The sequence below is a fragment of the Carassius carassius genome, chromosome 33, assembly GCF_963082965.1.
Source record: "Carassius carassius chromosome 33, fCarCar2.1, whole genome shotgun sequence".
NCBI lineage: Eukaryota > Metazoa > Chordata > Actinopteri > Cypriniformes > Cyprinidae > Carassius > Carassius carassius.
The window spans coordinates 2,058,687-2,078,353 of NC_081787.1; the positions used below are offsets into that span (position 1 = coordinate 2,058,687).

At 40.9% G+C, this 19,667-nt stretch overlaps 1 protein-coding gene across 1 annotated transcript in view; it reads left to right on the top strand.

Annotated features, from left to right (window-relative positions):
* Window positions 1–19,667, top strand: part of LOC132113484 (ATP-binding cassette sub-family C member 5-like) — a 49,131-nt gene that overhangs the window by 7,156 nt on the left and 22,308 nt on the right. Inside the window, exons 5-14 of the mRNA XM_059521263.1 lie at window positions 2,653–2,886; window positions 3,089–3,262; window positions 5,016–5,163; window positions 7,782–7,930; window positions 8,032–8,139; window positions 9,340–9,687; window positions 9,910–9,981; window positions 10,894–11,018; window positions 11,114–11,186; window positions 11,709–11,912. Coding sequence (XP_059377246.1) covers window positions 2,653–2,886; window positions 3,089–3,262; window positions 5,016–5,163; window positions 7,782–7,930; window positions 8,032–8,139; window positions 9,340–9,687; window positions 9,910–9,981; window positions 10,894–11,018; window positions 11,114–11,186; window positions 11,709–11,912 — 1,635 coding nt within the window. The remainder of the gene's footprint in view (window positions 1–2,652; window positions 2,887–3,088; window positions 3,263–5,015; window positions 5,164–7,781; window positions 7,931–8,031; window positions 8,140–9,339; window positions 9,688–9,909; window positions 9,982–10,893; window positions 11,019–11,113; window positions 11,187–11,708; window positions 11,913–19,667) is intronic.

A 19,667-nucleotide genomic window follows, 5' to 3' on the forward strand; every position in this document is an offset into this window, starting at 1 on the left:
ATGTTCCATGAAGATATTTAGTAAATTTCGTACCGTAAATATATCAAAACTTAATTTTTAATTAGTAATATGCATTGCTAAAAACTTCATTTGGATAACTTTAAAGGTGATTTTCTCAGTATTTTGATTTTTTTGCACCCTCAGATTCCAGATTTTCCAAAAGTTGCATCTCGGCAAAATATTATTTGTTCCTAATAAACCTTACATTAATGGAAAGATGATTTATTCAGCTTTCAGATGATGTATAAATCTAAATTCCGAAAAAGTACACACAAGTCACACTTTTCATAATGATCACAGACAAAAATCATTATTTAAGTATCATTGAATAGTCATAATGATGTGTGTATTAAATTTATTAATCTATAATTACTATATTAATTTACTATAACTACTCTAAAAAAACTAAAAAAAATTACTAACAGCCAGTGACCATTATGACTCATTGCTAAATGAAAGAAAGTGTTTGGGTGTGTGTTCCACGGAAGAAATCAAGTCGAACGTGTCTGAGCTGAATTTTGGGTCCAAGATAACTGTGCATGTTAATGGAAGAGCGTCCATGAAAACTCTTCATGATAAACAGACCTGCACATGTTTATGAACAGTTTTATATTCAAGGGATCAATAGAGAGGTTATACCCTGTTTGCAAACTCAAAATGAAATTCCTTCTCGTACTTCAGACTAGGATTAATCAACGGTATTGTGGCATGTTTCTGGATTTTCCGTGCATGGTCCAGGAGGCATACTATTCATATTATTCACGTTATTGCCTACTGCTTTATTTCTGTTGCCAAATGAGCTTAGATCTTTACTCAGCAAGAGTGATTTAGAGTTTGGATTTTTTTTTAAAAAACACATTTTTGATCTTATTAGTTTCACTATGAGGGGATTTATTTTGGTGTAGCTGGGAGTTTCTTACTGAAATGCTGTTGGGAATGCAGCTGTTAGTTTTATTTCCCTACACAAGTCCGCACATGCCCCTGACAGCACTCGCTTAATAGCATTATCAGGGATTACATGTTACAAAATAGCACACTTATTTCCCTGCATTGATTTGCTTAGTGTTGCATGGGTCAGCCATTGTCTCAGCAGCTTGTGTATTTATTTGCTGTACATTTTAGTGCTATTTTAAAGCCAGAAATTAAATTAAATTAAACTTTTTGTAAGTCCCTGATGTTCACCAATACTGCTTTATTTGATTGAAAACAGGGTCAATGTTTTAAAATATTATAACAATTTAAATTACTGTTTTATTATTTGAATGTGTTTTAAAATGTATTTTATGTGTGTGTGATGGCAAAGCTTGGGTGATCAAGAAATATTTCTTATTATTATCAATGACACGTTTTGTTTTTCAGTGCTCCCTGATGAGTAGAGAGTTCACAGCAACAGCGTTTATTTAAAATAAATATTTTATAAATGTCTTTTAGGATCACTTTTAATCAATTTAATGGGCCCTTACTGAATAAAACTATTTATCGTTTTTAAAAATACGTATTTGGTCAGATGCTACCATTTGAAAAGTGAGGATGAAAAGTTTTTTTTCAGTTTCATTTCTTTTAAATACATTTTTTCAGAACAGTTCAGAACAACATTTATTTAAAATATATACTTTTTATAAATTTAGTTTACCATCATTAAAAAAAAAAATGAATTGTCCTTCCTGAATTATTATTATTATTATTATTATTATTTTTAATTAAACTTATTTGGTCAGGCATAAGATCAATTTGAAAAGTGATTGAGGACAACAATTTCATTATTTTTTAATGAATTGAGAGAATAACATTTATTTAAAATATATAATTTTTATAAATCTCTTTTACCGTCACTTTTACAACTTCAAACAACTTAATGTGTCTTTACAGAATAAAAAAGGCTGATCTGTTTCAGAAAAAAAAAATTGTCAGAGTCATAAGATCAATTTGAAAAGTGAGTGAGGAAGAAAAACTTATTTTTCCTTTTCTGTTAAGTTTTTATAAATTTCTTTATTTATGAATTACATTTTTCAGCAATGCAATTCACAGGACACCGGTCCTGACCAATGAGCATCCAGAACCAGATCTGCCCGATAATTAGAATGAGAATATTTTGAGACAGAGTCAAAGACTCAGTGTTTTCCTGAGCAGCTCTTGATCTCACGATCCCAGCGCAAGTCAGAGGATGTTCTGATGCCATTAAACCTCAAAGCTCATCTCTCAATCCCACCTTGTGTAAATTTTATTCTATTCAAAAAAGAAAAAAACCCTGTGCAAACTTTTGAAAGTGAAGTGACATTCAGCCAAGTATGGTGACCCATACTCAGAATTTGTGCTCTGCATTTAACCCATCCGAAATGCACACACACAGAGCAGTGAACACACACACACACTGTGAGCACACACCCGGAGCAGTGGGCATCATTTATGCTGCAGCGCCCGGGGAGCAGTTGGGGGTTCAATGCCTTGCTCAAGGGCACCTAAGTCGTGGTATTGAAGGTGGAGAGAGAACTGTACATGCACTCCCCCCACCCACAATTCCTGCCGGCCCGGGACTCGAACTCACAACCTTTCGATTGGGAGTCCGACTCTCTAACCATTAGGCCACGACTTCCCCTTTGTGCAGCTGTCTCCTCCCTCAGCATCATCCAGATTGTGTGCTGTTGTTCTCAGGCTCTGCTGATCCGAGCCCTGCTGGAGTACTCTCAGTGTGAAGAGGTGAAGCTGCTGTACGGCTTAGCTCTGGTCGGTGGGATTTTCCTCATGGAGCTGACACGCTCCTGGTCTCTGGCTTTCATGTGGGCTGTCAGCTACCGCACGGCCGCACGCCTCCGGGGAGCTGCGCTCACTTTCGCCTTCCAGAAGATCCTGCGTCTGCGCAGCACTAAAGACATCAGCACTGGAGAGGTGACCTGTGTGTTAATACTCTAAACTATTCATTAGGAGCAGCACTTTTGTAAACAAGCTTCGATTGGCTAGTCATGTCATGCCTTATTTACTTAGAATAACATCTTCATGGGCGAGTTTAAGCCCACTCTTTATGATCAATTTGGGCTTGTGTTTGTGAGTGCCAGCACTGATGTTTAAGTTTCTATGATGACTCTTTCAGCTGGTAAACATCTGCTCCAGTGATGGACAGCGTCTGTACGAGGCCGTCTCGGTGGGCTGTCTGCTGGCCGGAGGGCCTCTCGTTGGGATTTTGGGTCTGTCATACACCATCTATTTCTTTGGACCGACTGCACTCGTGGGATCGGCCATTTTTGTCATCTTCTATCCCACCATGGTAAGATTAGCACATCTAATCTTTTTGTTAATAAGAAGAATATTTACAGCCACTACAAAGGCCAAGTTCACACTTCTGTTGAGTCACCTAAATCTTTTGTTTCAATTTTTTCTCAAAAGACATTGAGAAAAGATTTATTTTGATCTGAGACATGTATGTGGCAATAAGTGTGATATTATGCAATTGTGTTTTGTAATGTGACTTCAGTTTCAATAGTAATGTCAGAATTCATGTGATTTCTAGGACAATCAAACTCATAAATGCGTGAATTGAATCATAGGCATGAAAAATTTACTTATTTATGATTTGCATAGAATATGCCATTTCATATGTGCTTGAGTGTGTGTGTGTGTGTGTGTGTGTGTGTGTGTGTGTGTGTGTGTGTGTGTGTGTGTGTGTGAGCAACCCTTGCTTAAACCAGCCTTAACTTGATTTAAAACCAGCCTAGCTAGACCAGACACCAACTTTTTGTGTAATTTTTTAGGGCTGCTTCGATCACAATCAGCCGATCGTTATGCGCATCTCGTCAGTAAAGCCGGTTCTCTAACAACGGCTCTGTGCAGTAACAGCTGCTCTATGTGAAATCACGCACCTGAGGGAATTTACCACTGATTAGAGAACCGGCTTTACTGACGAGATGCGCATAACGATCGGCTGATCGTGATCGGAGCAGCCCTAAATTTCTTCAGTAAGGAACAGAAGGTAAAATATGAGTACTTCTGCACAAAGGTTTTAAGACCTTAAAGGTCATGTAACATGATCAAAAAATACAATGTCAGATTCGTTTATAGGCCTACTATGAATTATGGTGATGTTATTACAGGGTTTCCTTGGGTCCTAAATTTAACTGTATCATATTTAAGGCTATTATGATTTCAAGAGGTCTTAAGTTTTAAAGACGGAAAGACAAGAATTGCGATATGGCTTAATGTGACAATTAAACTTTAAAAAGCTGTAATGTTTTTCAGATGCTGCTGCACTGCTTTGTGTAGTGATGTGTCCGCGTTATTTCTGCCATTCTGGCAGAGAATGAAAATGCATTTTCAGTAAGCCCGTCTGCTGTTTTTGTTCAGATCACTGCGAAAATCGAAACGAAACATAGCAGGGATTTTTTTTTTCTTTTATCTGTAACCGTAGTATTTAGCACACGCACCTCTAATGACTCAAACCTGTGTCCTGTTTTCTGAGTAACATTAAGTATATCTCTATATATTTTTTCGACACCACTACCAATCAGACGGGCTTATGCTTATAACAGTAGCCTGGCGGAGTATACTCTTTAAGACCAAAATAATAATTTAAGCTAGGTTTCAGTAAGGCAGATACTGTATCATTTCACCTTGAATTTGGTAACACTTTAGATTAGGGAGCACATGGTATTCACTATCAACTAAAAATGTTCCCTCAATAAACTCAACAATAAACTAAACAACTGATTTTTTGTTTATTGATAGTAAGTATAAGGTATTTGTTGTAGTAATTATTTTTAGGTTTTGGGTAGGGTTAAGGGATCTAGAATATGGTCATTTATTAATATGTGCTTTATAAGTACTAATAAACAGCCAGTGTGCTAGTAATATGCATGCTATAACTAATGAATAGTGTTCCCTAATCTAAATTGTTACCTAAAATGTATATACTTTTAAGTACAAATGCTTGCCTCGTCAGTTTTGCTCATGGGGTTTCCCTTTGAGGCAGAACACACTGTAGCCTTGTGTCTGAGTATGCTTCACATTTGAATTATTTCCTGCAGATGCTGGCTTCCCGCTTGACAGCATATTTCCGTAAAAGGTGTGTGGCTGTTACAGACCGGCGCGTCCGACTGATGAACGAGATCCTGGGCTGTATTAAGTTCATTAAGATGTACTGCTGGGAGATGCCGTTTGCCAGCAACATCCAAAGTAAGACAGTTCTACAACCACTCAAACAGCAGCACTGACTCAGCCAAACAGGAAGTGAGCGTATAATGATGATGCTTAGATGTCATAGTCTCCATGGAAATCAAAGGATCATCTCTGTGGCTTTGCACTGCATGTAAAGGAACAATCTCAAGTTTCCTAATCCGCTGTCTTGACTCTTTCCTTCCTCATTCCTCCGTCGCTGAAATGTCCCGAAAGTCCCTGAGCTTCCAGATTAACTTACAAAGCATTTAGATCTCTTTCTTTCATAATACCTTTGGACAGTTTGACTTTGTTGAATGTTAAATAAGTACAATTTAGGCGACGTGATTCTATACTACCATTCAAAATTTTGCAGTATTTTTATTTTTTTATTTATTTTTTTATTAATTAATGCTTTTATTCAGCATGAGCGTATTAAATTGATCAGACGCGACAGTAAAGATATTTGGAATGTTACAAAGAGTTCCATTTCAAATAAATGTTGTTCTTTTTAACATTCTATTCATCAAAGAATTCTACAAAAAAATGTGTCATGGTTTCCTCAATTAATACTGTTTTCAACATTGATAATTAGAAGTTTCTTTTGCACCAAATCAGCATGTTATAAATAAATGCAACCTTGGAGGTGCTTTCAAACACATTAAAAAATCTGTAACACTTTACAGTAAGGTTCCATTTGTTAACATTAGTTAGCTACATTAGTTAACATAAACTAATAATGAAAAATACTTCTAAAGCATTTATTTATCTTAGTTAATGGTGATTCCAACATTTACTATTGCATTATGAAAATCAAAAGGTTGATCTAACATGGACTTACTATGAACAGCTGTATTTTTATTAACTAACATTAAAAAAGTTGAATTAATAATATAGCAAATGTGTTGCTCATTGTTAGTTAATGTTAGTTGATGCATTAAATATAGTTACCAAATGGAACCTTATAGTAAAATCTTACCAATCCCAGAATTTGAATGGAAGAGTTTCCTCATAGTACTTAAATCACCCTTAAAAATATAGGACTTTTATTGCATAGGAAGCAGAATATAAAATCTAGTGCAGTAATCATGATGACATAAACCAACATTTTGATCAGTATATTTAATCATCAGTTTTTAATTCAAAACCTCTTTTGCTTGGAAAAGGCGCTTGTACTATCCTTTCTTTAACGTCATAGGAAATATCTAGCCAAGTACCATGTAAGTTGTGTCTTAAATGTTCAAAAACTTTAAGGATGCTGTATATGGAGAAAACTGATCATTTAACCCTTTTAACTGGGATACGCTGCTCCAGTAATCCATTTTATGTAGCTTAGCAGTAAATGAGCAGTAAAATCTTCCGTTTATACCTTTTTTTTTTGCATGCACTTATAAATAATATATCACAAGCTGCATAGATCAACATCTTCTAAATATGAATTATGTAGATCAAGCAAAGTTTTCAGAGATAACGTCCAGCGCTTCTGGTTGTTTAGACCAGCAGCAAAACACTTTGGCTGTAAGCCAGAGAGCAGCGCTGAATTAATGTGCCAGCTTGCGGACAGTTGGGAGTCAAATATTAGTGCAGCAGAGGGAGAGGAAATGAGACACTTGGACACCAGCCAGCGTCTCAGCATCCCCATCTACTGCAACATCCCATTAATGATTATGATCTCTCTTCCATTACAGTTGCACTTCTCAGTGTAGCTGCCGGATTGAACATAGTAAGGCTCCTGTAACTTAGAAACTGTGTTGTAGGATGGAAACACAATTCACACAGCAGGTTTTCCATCTTATTTGGAGCGCTAAATATGGTTCTGTTCATGCATATTTAAGTTTTAAAAGAGAATAATAATACATTATAAAAGTTGCACGCTTAAATCTTCAGAAGTCACAATTATATTTTGATAGTGTTGTTGTCTATAATTTAACCGAGATGCTGGTGTATGGAGTGATGAAATAAATGACATTCATCAATTAAATGTTTTGCAAATTTGTAAAGTTGATAATTAACATGAAAAATGCAAAATGAACCATGAATGTGTTATATAAAGTGGTCCACATAACAAGTTTTCTGAATGCTTCTGGTCACAGGGTTTTTTTTAGATTGATGCCAGTGCTTTTTAGGTCGGGTTGAATCTGTGGTTTCTGATTTTTTTTCGCTTGCTGGCTTCAATGGCTGCAGTATGCTGTGTTGTCCTGGCAACCCGGGGAGTTGAAATCCTATTGGGTAAACTGTCAATGGGCGGAGTCTCTCAGACCAAAACAAAAACAGACATTCCGACACTGAACGCATATTTCAATGTAGAATAACTGACTGTAGCATTGTTTTTCAGAGAAACAAGTGTGAACTTGGCATGTTTCCTAAATATCTGCAAAAAATGTACATATAGCACCTTTTGTTAAAAGCTAGTCTGACCAGTTAGATTATGTTTGCCACGGTGTAATCTGTCTTACTTTTCAGATTCAACAAACTGGATGACTAACTTGTAAGACTAGTCTAAGTATTTCATGCAACTGGACATTTAGAGTCTCACCTGTTAGTTGTAAAGCTCTCAGTCTCAAACACTGACTGTGGACATAGTGATTGAACATGAAAACATCAGTTGGTTATTTATCGAGTCCTGTGTGTGTCTCCAGGGGTCCGGTCTGAAGAGAGGAGGGTCCTGGAGCGAGCGGGCTGTGTTCAGAGCCTGACGGTGGGTGTAGCTCCAGTGGTGGTGGTGATAGCCAGCGTGTGCACCTTCACTCTTCACATGGCTCTGGGCTATGATCTCACCGCAGCACAGGTAAAGCCATGCTAGTGCTGTTTGCTTTCTGCCTGAGGCTCGTAAACAACTGGGGGCTCGGACTCACAGAGACCTGTTTTAATTTCTGTCACACCTTGCAGGCATTCACCGTCGTTGCTGTTTTCAACTCAATGACCTTTGCTCTAAAGGTCACGCCTTTGGCGGTGCGTGCTTTATCCGAAGGCTCCGTGGCCGTGAAAAGATTTCAGGTCAAAAACACACCCACATCCACAAATCAACCAAAAATTACTGTTCTGCCATCATTTTCTAACCGTCATGTTTTTTAGTAGAGTGCAAAAGGAGAAAATCTGAAGAATGTCCATGCAGCTCTTTTCCAATATAGCTCCAAAAAAGACAAAAAGCACCATAAATGCATCATAAAAGTGGACCTTGTATAAGTTTCCTGTAGCTGTGTGATAGTATAACACCAAAAATGTATACCATGTCAAGTCCTCTAAATAAGCAAAAGGCCTATTAGTATAATTCAGTTTTCTGGACAAGGGTCATGTGTCTTTCATGTTTTAAATCATTACTGATTTTTATAAAGTAAATACATTTATATATGTATATTTTTAGTAATATTTCAAGATGAACATTTACTGAGATCTTATTAAAGATATCACAATATGCTGATGATGATCTGACTTATCAAAACTTGCAAACAAAAGCTATGCTCCGCCTCCGGTTCTTCTGATTGGTCCACTGTTTTGGAACTGACATTGATGAATGGCACTGACTGTAGTAGTTAAATTTTGTATAACTTGTCATGCCGCAAATGACATACAGGTCTTTCCGCTGCATTTACATAGCAATAAAATGGAAAAATAGTGCACTGGAATTAAAAAACGAGTTCTGTGTGAACGGCCCCTTACTCACACTCAAGTGGTTTCAATCCTGTTTCTTTCATCTATCGAACATAAAATAAGATATTTTGAAGAATGCTGTTGAACAGACCGTTAATGATCCCCATTGACTTCCATGCAATTGTTTTTTCAAGGCAACGAGGACCATAAACAGTCCAAGTCCTCATTCACTTTTATTATAATTAAGATATGGATATTCTGCAGTATGTCTCCTTATGTGTTCACAGAAAGTCATTCATGTTTGTAATGACAGCATGGAGAGTAAATGATGACAGAACCTTTACATCAAAGTGTTTACTAAACAAGTTTGGGATTCCCTGATTTAAAGGGATAGTTCACCCTCATATTGTGTTTCAAACCTTGTATTAGTTTCCTTGCTCTGGTGGAAACCATTCAGGACCCCTCTGACTTCCAAACTATGGAAAAATAATACTGTGGAAGTCAATGGGGACTAGCAACTGTTTGGTTTGAAACAACATGAGGGTGAGTAAATAAAGGCAATTTCTGGGTGAACCATCCCTTTAATGCCTCTTATTGCCCCCACAGAAGCTCTTCTTGATGGAGGACAGGGAGCTGATCTCAAACAAAACGGAAGATCCCTATAATGCGGTGGAGTTTAAAGACGCCACACTGGCCTGGGAGAAGATCTGCGGCTCGCCAAAAAAAAGACGAGCCCAGCAAAAAAGAGGAGGTATGAAGAGAGTCCTGAAGAGGGAGAAACTGAGCTTGTACATCACCACAGAGAATAGCAAAGAGGAGAGCGAGGAAGCCAACGCAGAGCACCTCCTCACACACATGGAGCAGGAGAGCCCACAGAGCACCATCTCCTCCACACAGAGCATCCGACCTCCGCTGCACAAAACCCTGCACCGCATACACCTCTGCATCCGGAAGGTACTGCCATACATTATTACCAGTCCATGTGTGGATTTACTGATTACAGTATCAACGATCAGATGGGTTTTCAACATCTCTCTTCATATATTCAGACAAAAACTAGGTTTTCATGGGAAGCCCAAGTGTTGCATGCAGCAAACAGTACATGAATACAGTATTTATGAACAGAACGTATCTGTGACGTAATTTGCTGGCCTGTTTTCTGCACTGTGCAACCAGGGGTCACTGCTTGGGGTTTGTGGAGGAGTCGGCAGTGGAAAGAGCTCGCTGCTATCTGCTCTACTGGGACAGGTGAGGAATTACATGCACTACTGTTCACAAGATTGGGGTCAGAGGGAATGCTGTGTGTTTTGTTTGTGTGTTTGTTTGAAGAAAGAAAGTAAGAAAGATATCGATACTTACATCTAGCGAGGATGCATTGCATTGGTCAAAAATGACAGTAAAATAATTTAAAAGTTTTTATATAACTTTTTTTCTATTTCAAATAAATGCTGCTCTTTTGAATTTCTATTGATCGAAGAATGCTTAAAAAAAAGTATCAGTTTTCAAAAAAATATTAAGCAGTTGAACTGTTTTCAACATGAATAATAATTGAAATGTTTGTAAAACAGCAGAGAAAGTTCTGAAAATTCAGTTTTGATCACAGCAGTAAATTACAGAAAATGGTTTTAAATTATAATAATAATATTTCATAATATTACTGTTTTTATTGTATTTTTTAATCAAATAAACATCCTTTGTAAGCATAAAGACTTGTTTATTAAAAAATAATAATTTTGCAACCATAATCTTTCAATGGTTAAAGCTTTTATCTATGCAAAAATGCTCTGTTTTATGTATTTATATATTTAAGGCTGTAATCACAAAAGTCATCAATGAATAATGCCTTAACTTTCAGTCTGTTTTTCACAAAAAAAGTGACTATGACTTTGGAAGACTTGCATACAAGTCATATGGTACAGTGTTACAGTATTTGTTGTCTTTGGAGCTCGACAGCTGTTGTTTTATAGAAAGGATGAGTGTTTCTCTTTATGAGTTCCACTGAGAGAATAACAACATATGGGTTTGGCACAAAATTAGAGTAAATAATGAAAAACCTTGATTTTTTTATAACCCCCCTTTAACCATCATAAAGGAGCCTGGACATAAAGCAGCTGGTGCTCTCAGCAGATGTAAAGGTCTGATTCTCCTCCTTCTGTCTAGATGACCCTTCTTGGCGGCTCAGTGGCTGTAAACGGAGACTTCGCATATGTTGCTCAACAGGCCTGGATCCTCAACGATTCCCTCCGGGAGAACATCCTGTTTGGAAAAAAATACATTGAGGAGAAGTAGGGAGCGTATTCATGCATATATGAGTCCTGCATAAAAATGACTTTAGCCTTTCTTTGAAAACTAAACTAGTTTTGTGCTCATCTCTCACCAGGTACAACGCAGTTCTGGAAGCCTGCTGTTTATTTCCTGATATTATTGAGCTGCCATACGGTGATATGACTGAGGTATCTGCATTATAACACTCATAATATGTGACTAGCTTTAGGTCTCTGGGGTATATTTGTAGCAATAGCCAACAATACATTGTACGTGTCAAAATTATCGATTTTTCTTTTATGCCAAAAATCGTTTGGATATTAAGTAAAGATCATGTTCCATGAAGATATTATATAAATGTCATATCATAAATATATCAAAACTTAATTTTTAATTAGCAATATGCATTGCTAAGAATTCATTTGGACAACTTTAAAGGTGATTTTCTCAATATTTAGATTTTTTTGCACCCTCAGATTCCAGATTTTCAAATAGTTGCATCTCTGCCAAATATTGTCTGATCCTAGCAAATTATGCATCAATGGAAAGCTTATTTTATATGGCTTTGTGCTCCAGGGTCACCTATAATCTCTGATCTCGACAAACACAATCAAAGCACAAGGTCGTTCAAATCTCACTCGTATGCTATCTCTGTTTAAAAAAACCACAGTGTGATGATTACTGTGTCTGAAGTGAATGATCTGCTGTAGATAGGAGAGAGAGGAGCTAACCTGAGCGGTGGCCAGCGGCAGAGAGTGAGTCTGGCTCGAGCGCTGTACAGCGAGAGACCCGTCCTTCTGCTCGATGACCCCCTGAGCGCCGTCGACGCTCGTGTGGGATCACACATATTCCACAGCGCCATCCGCCGCATGGCCAAGAGCAGGACCGTCATCTTTGTCACGCACCAGCTGCAGGCAAGAGGCTATGAATGCATGTGATGTAGTGCACAGACACAGCACAGACTGGGACAGGGGACACTGTACTGTACACATCCATTACAGTCTGTGGATTGAATACGGTTTGCATGAGATGAGCCGTGTTTTATAGCAAAGGCTTGTTGTTAGCAGTCCCTTCAGCCATGACTATAACACAGCATGGCTTTAAATGCTTTAATGCACTTACCAAATATTCTTAAAACTGTAGGCCAATACGCCAAATACACATTTAGTGTTATACTGTTTAATTATTTTTGTAGATGTTATATTGAAATTTCTTTTATTATAAGACCTTATTATACTTTATAAGCTTGTATTTTCATTTTGGTTTAAGTTTAAGTAATTTTGTCACTTGCTTTTGTCTTTTTTATCTATTTATTTATTATATTATTATTATTATTATTTAACTTTTAGCAGTTTTTGTACTTCAACTTCAACTTAATTTGCCCTTTTAATTTTCATATAAGTTTTTTTAATTGTTTGAGTTTTTCATTTATTAATTAACATTTATATTATTTAAGCTTTTTTCCAATTAACAAAACGTTTTAAATAGTTAACAGTAAATTTTCTGGTAAATGGCAGATGAAAATTCTATTCTGTTATCTCTGAATTTATAATTTTATATATATATATATATATATATATATATATATATATATATATATATATATATATATATATATATATATATATATATATATAAATAAATATATATATACATACACACATACACACACACACACACACACATGCAGTACAGACCAAAATTTGGACACACCTTCTCATTCAAAGAGTTTTCTTAATTTCATGATTGTAGATTAACACTGAAGGAATCAAAACTATGAATTAACACATGTGGAATTATATATGGAATTATATACATAACAAAAAAGTGTGAAACAACTGAAAATATGTCATATTGTAGGTTCTTCAAAGTAGCCACCTTTTGCTTTGATTACTGCTTTGCACGCTCTTGGCATTCTCTTGATGAGCTTCAAGAGGTAGTCACCTGAAATGGTCTTCCAACAGTCTTGAAGGAGTTCCCCGAGAGATGCTTAGCACTTGTTGGCCCTTTTGCCTTCAGTCTGCGGTCCAGCTCACCCCTAAACCATCTCGATTGGGTTCAGGTCAGTGACTGTGGAGGCCAGGTCATCTGGCACAGCACCCCATCACTCTCCTTCTTGGTCAAATAGCCCTTGATGCCTTCAGTGTGACTCTACAATTTTCATAGTCATGAAAATAAAGAAAACTCTTTGAATGAGAAAGTGTGTCCAAACTTTTGATCTGTATGCCATATCATTATAATAAGCATTATATATATATTTATATATTATATATTATATATTTTATTTGTTAACAACATACTTTTCGTACCTTTATTTCAGTAAATGTTATGAAATTAGAGAACTAAGCCAATCTTGATTTGGATGGGAACTTCGGATTGTGAATCATTTGAGTCAGTTTGGGAGTTCAAAGCGGGTTTGCAAATCATTTGAATCAGTTTCGGAGTTCGGAGCAGGTTCGCGAATCATTTGAGTCAGTTTGGGGATCGCGAATCATTTGAGTCAGTTTGGGAGTTCGGAGCGGGTTCGCGGATCATTTGAGTCAGTTCGGGAGTTCGGAGCGGGTTCGCGGATCATTTGAGTCAGTTCGGAGTTCGGCGCATGAATCATTTGAGTCAGTTCGGGAGTTCGGAGCGCGAATCATTTGAGTCCGTTGAGGAGCCGGGAGCGGGATCGCGAATCATTTGAATCAGTTTGGGGATCGTGAATAATTTGAATCAGTTTGGGATCGCGTATCATTTGAGTCAGTTTGGGAGTTCGGAGTGCGAATCATTTTAATCAGCACGGGATCTCGGAGCGCGATTGCGAATCATTTGAGTCAGTTTGGGTATTGCGAATCATTTTAATCAGCTCGGGAGTTCGTAGCGGGTTCGCGAATCATTTGAGTCAGTTCTGGAGTTCGGAGCGGGATCGCAAATCATTTGAGTTAGTTCGGGAGTTCGGAGCGGGATCGCGAATCATTTGAATCAGTTCGGGAGTTCGGAGCGACTTCGAGGACCATTTGAATCAGTTCGAGAGTTCGAAACGGGTTAGCGATTCATTTGAGTCAGTTCGGGAGTTCGGAGCGGGTTCGCGAATCATTTGAGTCAGTTTGGGGATCGCGAATCATTTGAGTCAGTTTGGGAGGACGGAGCGTCTTCGCGGATCATTTGAATCAGTTCGAGAGTTTGGAGCGGGATCGCGAATCATTTGACTCAGTTCGGTTCGGAGCGACTTCGAGGATTATTTGAATCAATTTGGGGTTCGCGAATCATTTGAGTCAGTTTGAGGATCGTGAATCATTGAGTCAGTTTGGGAGTTCGGAGCGTCTTCACGGATCATTTGAATCAGTTCGAGAGTTCGGAGTGGGATAGCAAATCATTTTAATCAGTTCGGCAGTTCGAAGCGGGTTCGCGATTCATTTGAGTCAGTTCGGGAGCTCGGAGTGGGATTGCGAATCATTTTAATCAGTTCGGCATTTCGAAGCGGGTTCGCGAATCATTTGAGTCAGTTTGGGGTTCGCGAATCATTTGAGTCGGTTCGAGAGTTCGGAGCGAGAGCAACACGAGTTTCTCAAAGTGGAAATATGCTCATTATTTCACTTTAGTTGAGCATAAAGACAAAAACCTTTTAGTCAAATGTAAGCTGTGTCTTTCTGGTTCGAATGTCCTATCCACATGGATTTGTAAACTGTAGCCTACACACGGATTCATGCAGCAAGCTCCTACGTGTTAACATACAGTTTTAATGAATATTATTAAGTGGAATGGGTCTACAGCAAAGTGTCTTAAGTGATTCTCTGTATGTTTTTCTCATACAGGTGAAACATTGTTGAAAACATGCAGCCTGTCTCTACTGTGGAGTCGCCGGCTTTCAGTCAGCTCCTTAGCATGATAACGTACTCGGTTACTAACGTAACCTCGGTTCTCTGAGATGAGGGAACGAGTACTGCGTAAGCTAGCTTACGCTATGGGAAAAGGTCCCCTTTTCTCGAGAATATGAAGCCAAAAATTATCCATAATTTTTAATAATGTAAAACGCAGTGCTGCAGCACAGCAGACCTAAGCGAAGCGGCTCGTGCGCTTATTGGCTGTGCTGTGGCAACTGCAGCAACCTATGGTGAGGCGGCGGAGAGGAACGAACCAATGGGGGCGCTTCACGCCCATTGGACGTCAGAGCGCGCCAAAATAGGCGTGGCTGGAACTATATAAGCCGCCGCTTTGCCATAGGGATCAGGTTTTAAATCGACTGAAGCGATCACCCGATCCGAGCACATAGCACGGCAGGTTACGCAGTACTCGTTCCCTCATCTCAGGGAACCGAGGTTACGTTAGTAACCGAGTACGTTCCCTTTCGAGAGTACTCTCGTACTGCGTAAGCTAGCTTACGCTATGGGAACACAATGTAAAACGCCGTGCGTGCTCGGGAACTTCGACCTGTCACAGCCCGAGGCGAGAGCCCGGGGCTTTATAGCAGGACAAATCCCAGTCCCAACAGCCAACCTTAGTGAGCTTTATATAGGGAACGAAAAAAGGGGGACGTGATAAGGCTTAGCACGTCTATATAGAAAGTACCCTGGCCTGCAGGGCAGGGACTTGCAGATTATAGAATCTAATAAATGTGGACGGAGAGGCCCAGCCTGCCGCCGCACAGATATCATCCAGTGGTATCCCGCAGGACCACGCCCATGATGAGGCCATACCTCGGGTGGAATGGGCTCTGATGCCGAATGGGCAGCGAAGGCCCTTAGATTTGTAAGACAGCGAGATAGTGTCTACTATCCATCGCGATAGGCTTTGCTTCGTGGTGGCGAGACCTCGGGTGCGCCCACCAAAGCATATGAAGAGCTGGTCCGACCTCCTGAATGAGGCGGAGCGCGCAATATAGGTTTTGAGAGCCCTGACGGGGCAGATGAAGCTCGTGTTGCTTTCGTCGCTTTGTGAGGAAAGGGCTGACCGCGAGATGAACTGTGCTCTGAACGGTGTTGAGAGCACCTTGGGGACATAGCCGTGTCTTGGTCTGAGAATGACTCTGGAGTCATTAGGCCCAAATTCGAGACAGTCAGCGCTTACAGATAGCGCATGTAAATCTCCCACTCGCTTGCCTGAGGCCAGAGCCAGTAGAAAAGCGGTTTTGAACGAAAGAAGCTTCATGTCGACAGACTGAAGCGGTTCAAAAGGGGGGCCCTTTAAGGCCTCTAGGACCATAGACAGGTCCCAGGAAGGGATTGAAGGGGGTCGGGGAGGGTTCATCCGACGAGCTCCCTTAAGGAAACGAATGACCAGTTCGTTTTTTCCCAGTGATAGGCCGGCCACCGGAGCATGAGAAGCTGCAATGGCTGCCACATACACTTTGAGCGTAGACGGGGATCTGCCCGCATCTAAACGCTCCTGTAGGAAGAAGAGTATCTCCGTCACATCACATAAGTGAGGGTCTAGGTTCCGTGTCCCGCACCAGGTGGAGAACACTGACCATTTCTGCGCGTAAAGGCGCCTGGTTGAGGGCGCTCTGGCTTCCGTAATGGTCTTTAACACTCCCTCAGGGAGGTTCCCGGGTACCCGTTGAGGGGCCATACATGAAGGGCCCAAAGTTCGGGGTGGGGATGCCAGAGCGCGCCCTTCAGCTGCGTGAGGAGATCTTTCCGCAGCGGTATTGGCCATGGGGCTGTACTGGACAGCTGCATCAGCTCGGAGAACCAAGGTTGGGTCGTCCAGAGTGGGGCTACTAGCAGCATAGCACATCTGTTCTTCCTGACCCGATCGATGACCTGCGGTAGCATCGCGACCGGTGGGAAGGCATAAAGCGGGCGTCTAGGCCAATCGAGGGCCAGCGCGTCCCTGCTCTTTGAAAAATATATTGGGCAATGAGCGTTGTCTTCTGAGGCGAAGAGGTCAACCTCTGCCCTGCCGAAGATGCTCCACATCAACTGAACCGTTTGTGGGTGAAGAGACCACTCCCCAGGGGGAACATTCGCCCTGGAAAGCATGTCCGGGCCCCGGTTCAGGATGCCAGGTACATGCGCTGCCTTTAGCGAGCGCAGGTTGTAATGTGCCCATGTCAGAAGACGTTCGGTCAGGGTGTGCAAGGTTTTTGACCTGACACCACCCTGGCGATTTATGTAGGCCACCACTGACATGTTGTCTGATCTGACCAGAACGTGGTGGCCCTTTAAAAATGGGAGGAAAGCTTTCAGGGTTAGTTCGACCGCTATCATCTCCAGACAGTTTATGTGTAACAGTCACTCCGGGCTCGACCAGAGGCCGGAGGCAGACCTGCCCTTGTACAGGGCGCCCCAACCGAGGTTGGATGCATCTGTCGAGACTACTTTCCATTTCGAGACAGCGCCCGTGCTTACGCCTAACTGATACCAGTTGGCTATTTTCCAAGGGGCCAGAGCTGTGATGCAGCCGTGTGATGCACCTTTTAAGAGTTCGGAGCGGGATCGCGAATCATTTGAATCAGTTCGGGAGTTCGGAGCGACTTCGAGGACCATTTGAATCAGTTCGAGAGTTCGAAACGGGTTAGCGATTCATTTGAGTCAGTTTGAGGATCGTGAATCATTGAGTCAGTTTGGGAGTTCGGAGCGTCTTCACGGATCATTTGAATCAGTTTGAGAGTTCGGAGTGGGATAGCAAATCATTTTAATCAGTTCGGCAGTTCGAAGCGGGTTCGCGATTCATTTGAGTCAGTTCGGGAGCTCGGAGTGGGATTGCGAATCATTTTAATCAGTTCGGCAGTTCGAAGCGGGTTCGCGATTCATTTGAGTCAGTTTGGAGTTCGGAGCGCGAATCATTTGAGTCCGTTGAGGAGCCGGGAGCGGGATCGCGAATCATTTGAATCAGTTTGGGGATCGTGAATAATTTGAATCAGTTTGGGATCGCGTATCATTTGAGTCAGTTTGGGAGTTCGGAGTGCGAATCATTTTAATCAGCACGGGATCTCGGAGCGCGATTGCGAATCATTTGAGTCAGTTTGGGGATTGCGAATCATTTTAATCAGCTCGGGAGTTCGTAGCGGGTTCGCGAATCATTTGAGTCAGTTCTGGAGTTCGGAGCGGGATCGCAAATCATTTGAGTTAGTTCGGGAGTTCGGAGCGGGATCGCGAATCATTTGAATCAGTTCGGGAGTTCGGAGCGACTTCGAGGACCATTTGAATCAGTTCGAGAGTTCGAAACGGGTTAGCGATTCATTTGAGTCAGTTTGGGAGTTCGGAGTGCGAATCATTTTAATCAGCACGGGATCTCGGAGCGCGATTGCGAATCATTTGAGTCAGTTTGGGGATTGCGAATCATTTTAATCAGCTCGGGAGTTCGTAGCGGGTTCGCGAATCATTTCAGTCAGTTCTGGAGTTCGGAGCGGGATCGCAAATCATTTGAGTTAGTTCGGGAGTTCGGAGCGGGATCGCGAATCATTTGAATCAGTTCGGGAGTTCGGAGCGACTTCGAGGACCATTTGAATCAGTTCGAGAGTTCGAAACGGGTTAGCGATTCATTTGAGTCAGTTCGGGAGTTCGGAGCGGGATCGCGAATCATTTGAATCAGTTCGGGAGTTCATAGCGGGTTCGCGAATCATTTGAGTCAGGTTGGGGTTCGCGAATCATTTGAGTCAGTTTGGGGATCGCGAATCATTTGAGTCAGTTTGGGAGGACGGAGCGTCTTCGCGGATCATTTGAATCAGTTCGAGAGTTTGGAGCGGGATCGCGAATCATTTGACTCAGTTCGGTTCGGAGCGACTTCGAGGATTATTTGAATCAATTTGGGGTTCGCGAATCATTTGAGTCAGTTTGAGGATCGTGAATCATTGAGTCAGTTTGGGAGTTCGGAGCGTCTTCACGGATCATTTGAATCAGTTCGAGAGTTCGGAGTGGGATAGCAAATCATTTTAATCAGTTCGGCAGTTCGAAGCGGGTTCGCGATTCATTTGAGTCAGTTCGGGAGCTCGGAGTGGGATTGCGAATCATTTTAATCAGTTCGGCAGTTCGAAGCGGGTTCGCGAATCATTTGAGTCAGTTTGGGGTTCGCGAATCATTTGAGTCGGTTCGAGAGTTCGGAGCGAGAGCAACACGAGTTTCTCAAAGTGGAAATATGCTCATTATTTCACTTTAGTTGAGCATAAAGACAAAAACCTTTTAGTCAAATGTAAGCTGTGTCTTTCTGGTTCGAATGTCCTATCCACATGGATTTGTAAACTGTAGCCTACACACGGATTCATGCAGCAAGCTCCTACGTGTTAACATACAGTTTTAATGAATATTATTAAGTGGAATGGGTCTACAGCAAAGTGTCTTAAGTGATTCTCTGTATGTTTTTCTCATACAGGTGAAACATTGTTGAAAACATGCAGCCTGTCTCTACTGTGGAGTCGCCGGCTTTCAGTCAGCTCCTTAGCATGATAACGTACTCGGTTACTAACGTAACCTCGGTTCTCTGAGATGAGGGAACGAGTACTGCGTAAGCTAGCTTACGCTATGGGAAAAGGTCCCCTTTTCTCGAGAATATGAAGCCAAAAATTATCCATAATTTTTAATAATGTAAAACGCAGTGCTGCAGCACAGCAGACCTAAGCGAAGCGGCTCGTGCGCTTATTGGCTGTGCTGTGGCAACTGCAGCAACCTATGGTGAGGCGGCGGAGAGGAACGAACCAATGGGGGCGCTTCGCGCCCATTGGACGTCAGAGCGCGCCAAAATAGGCG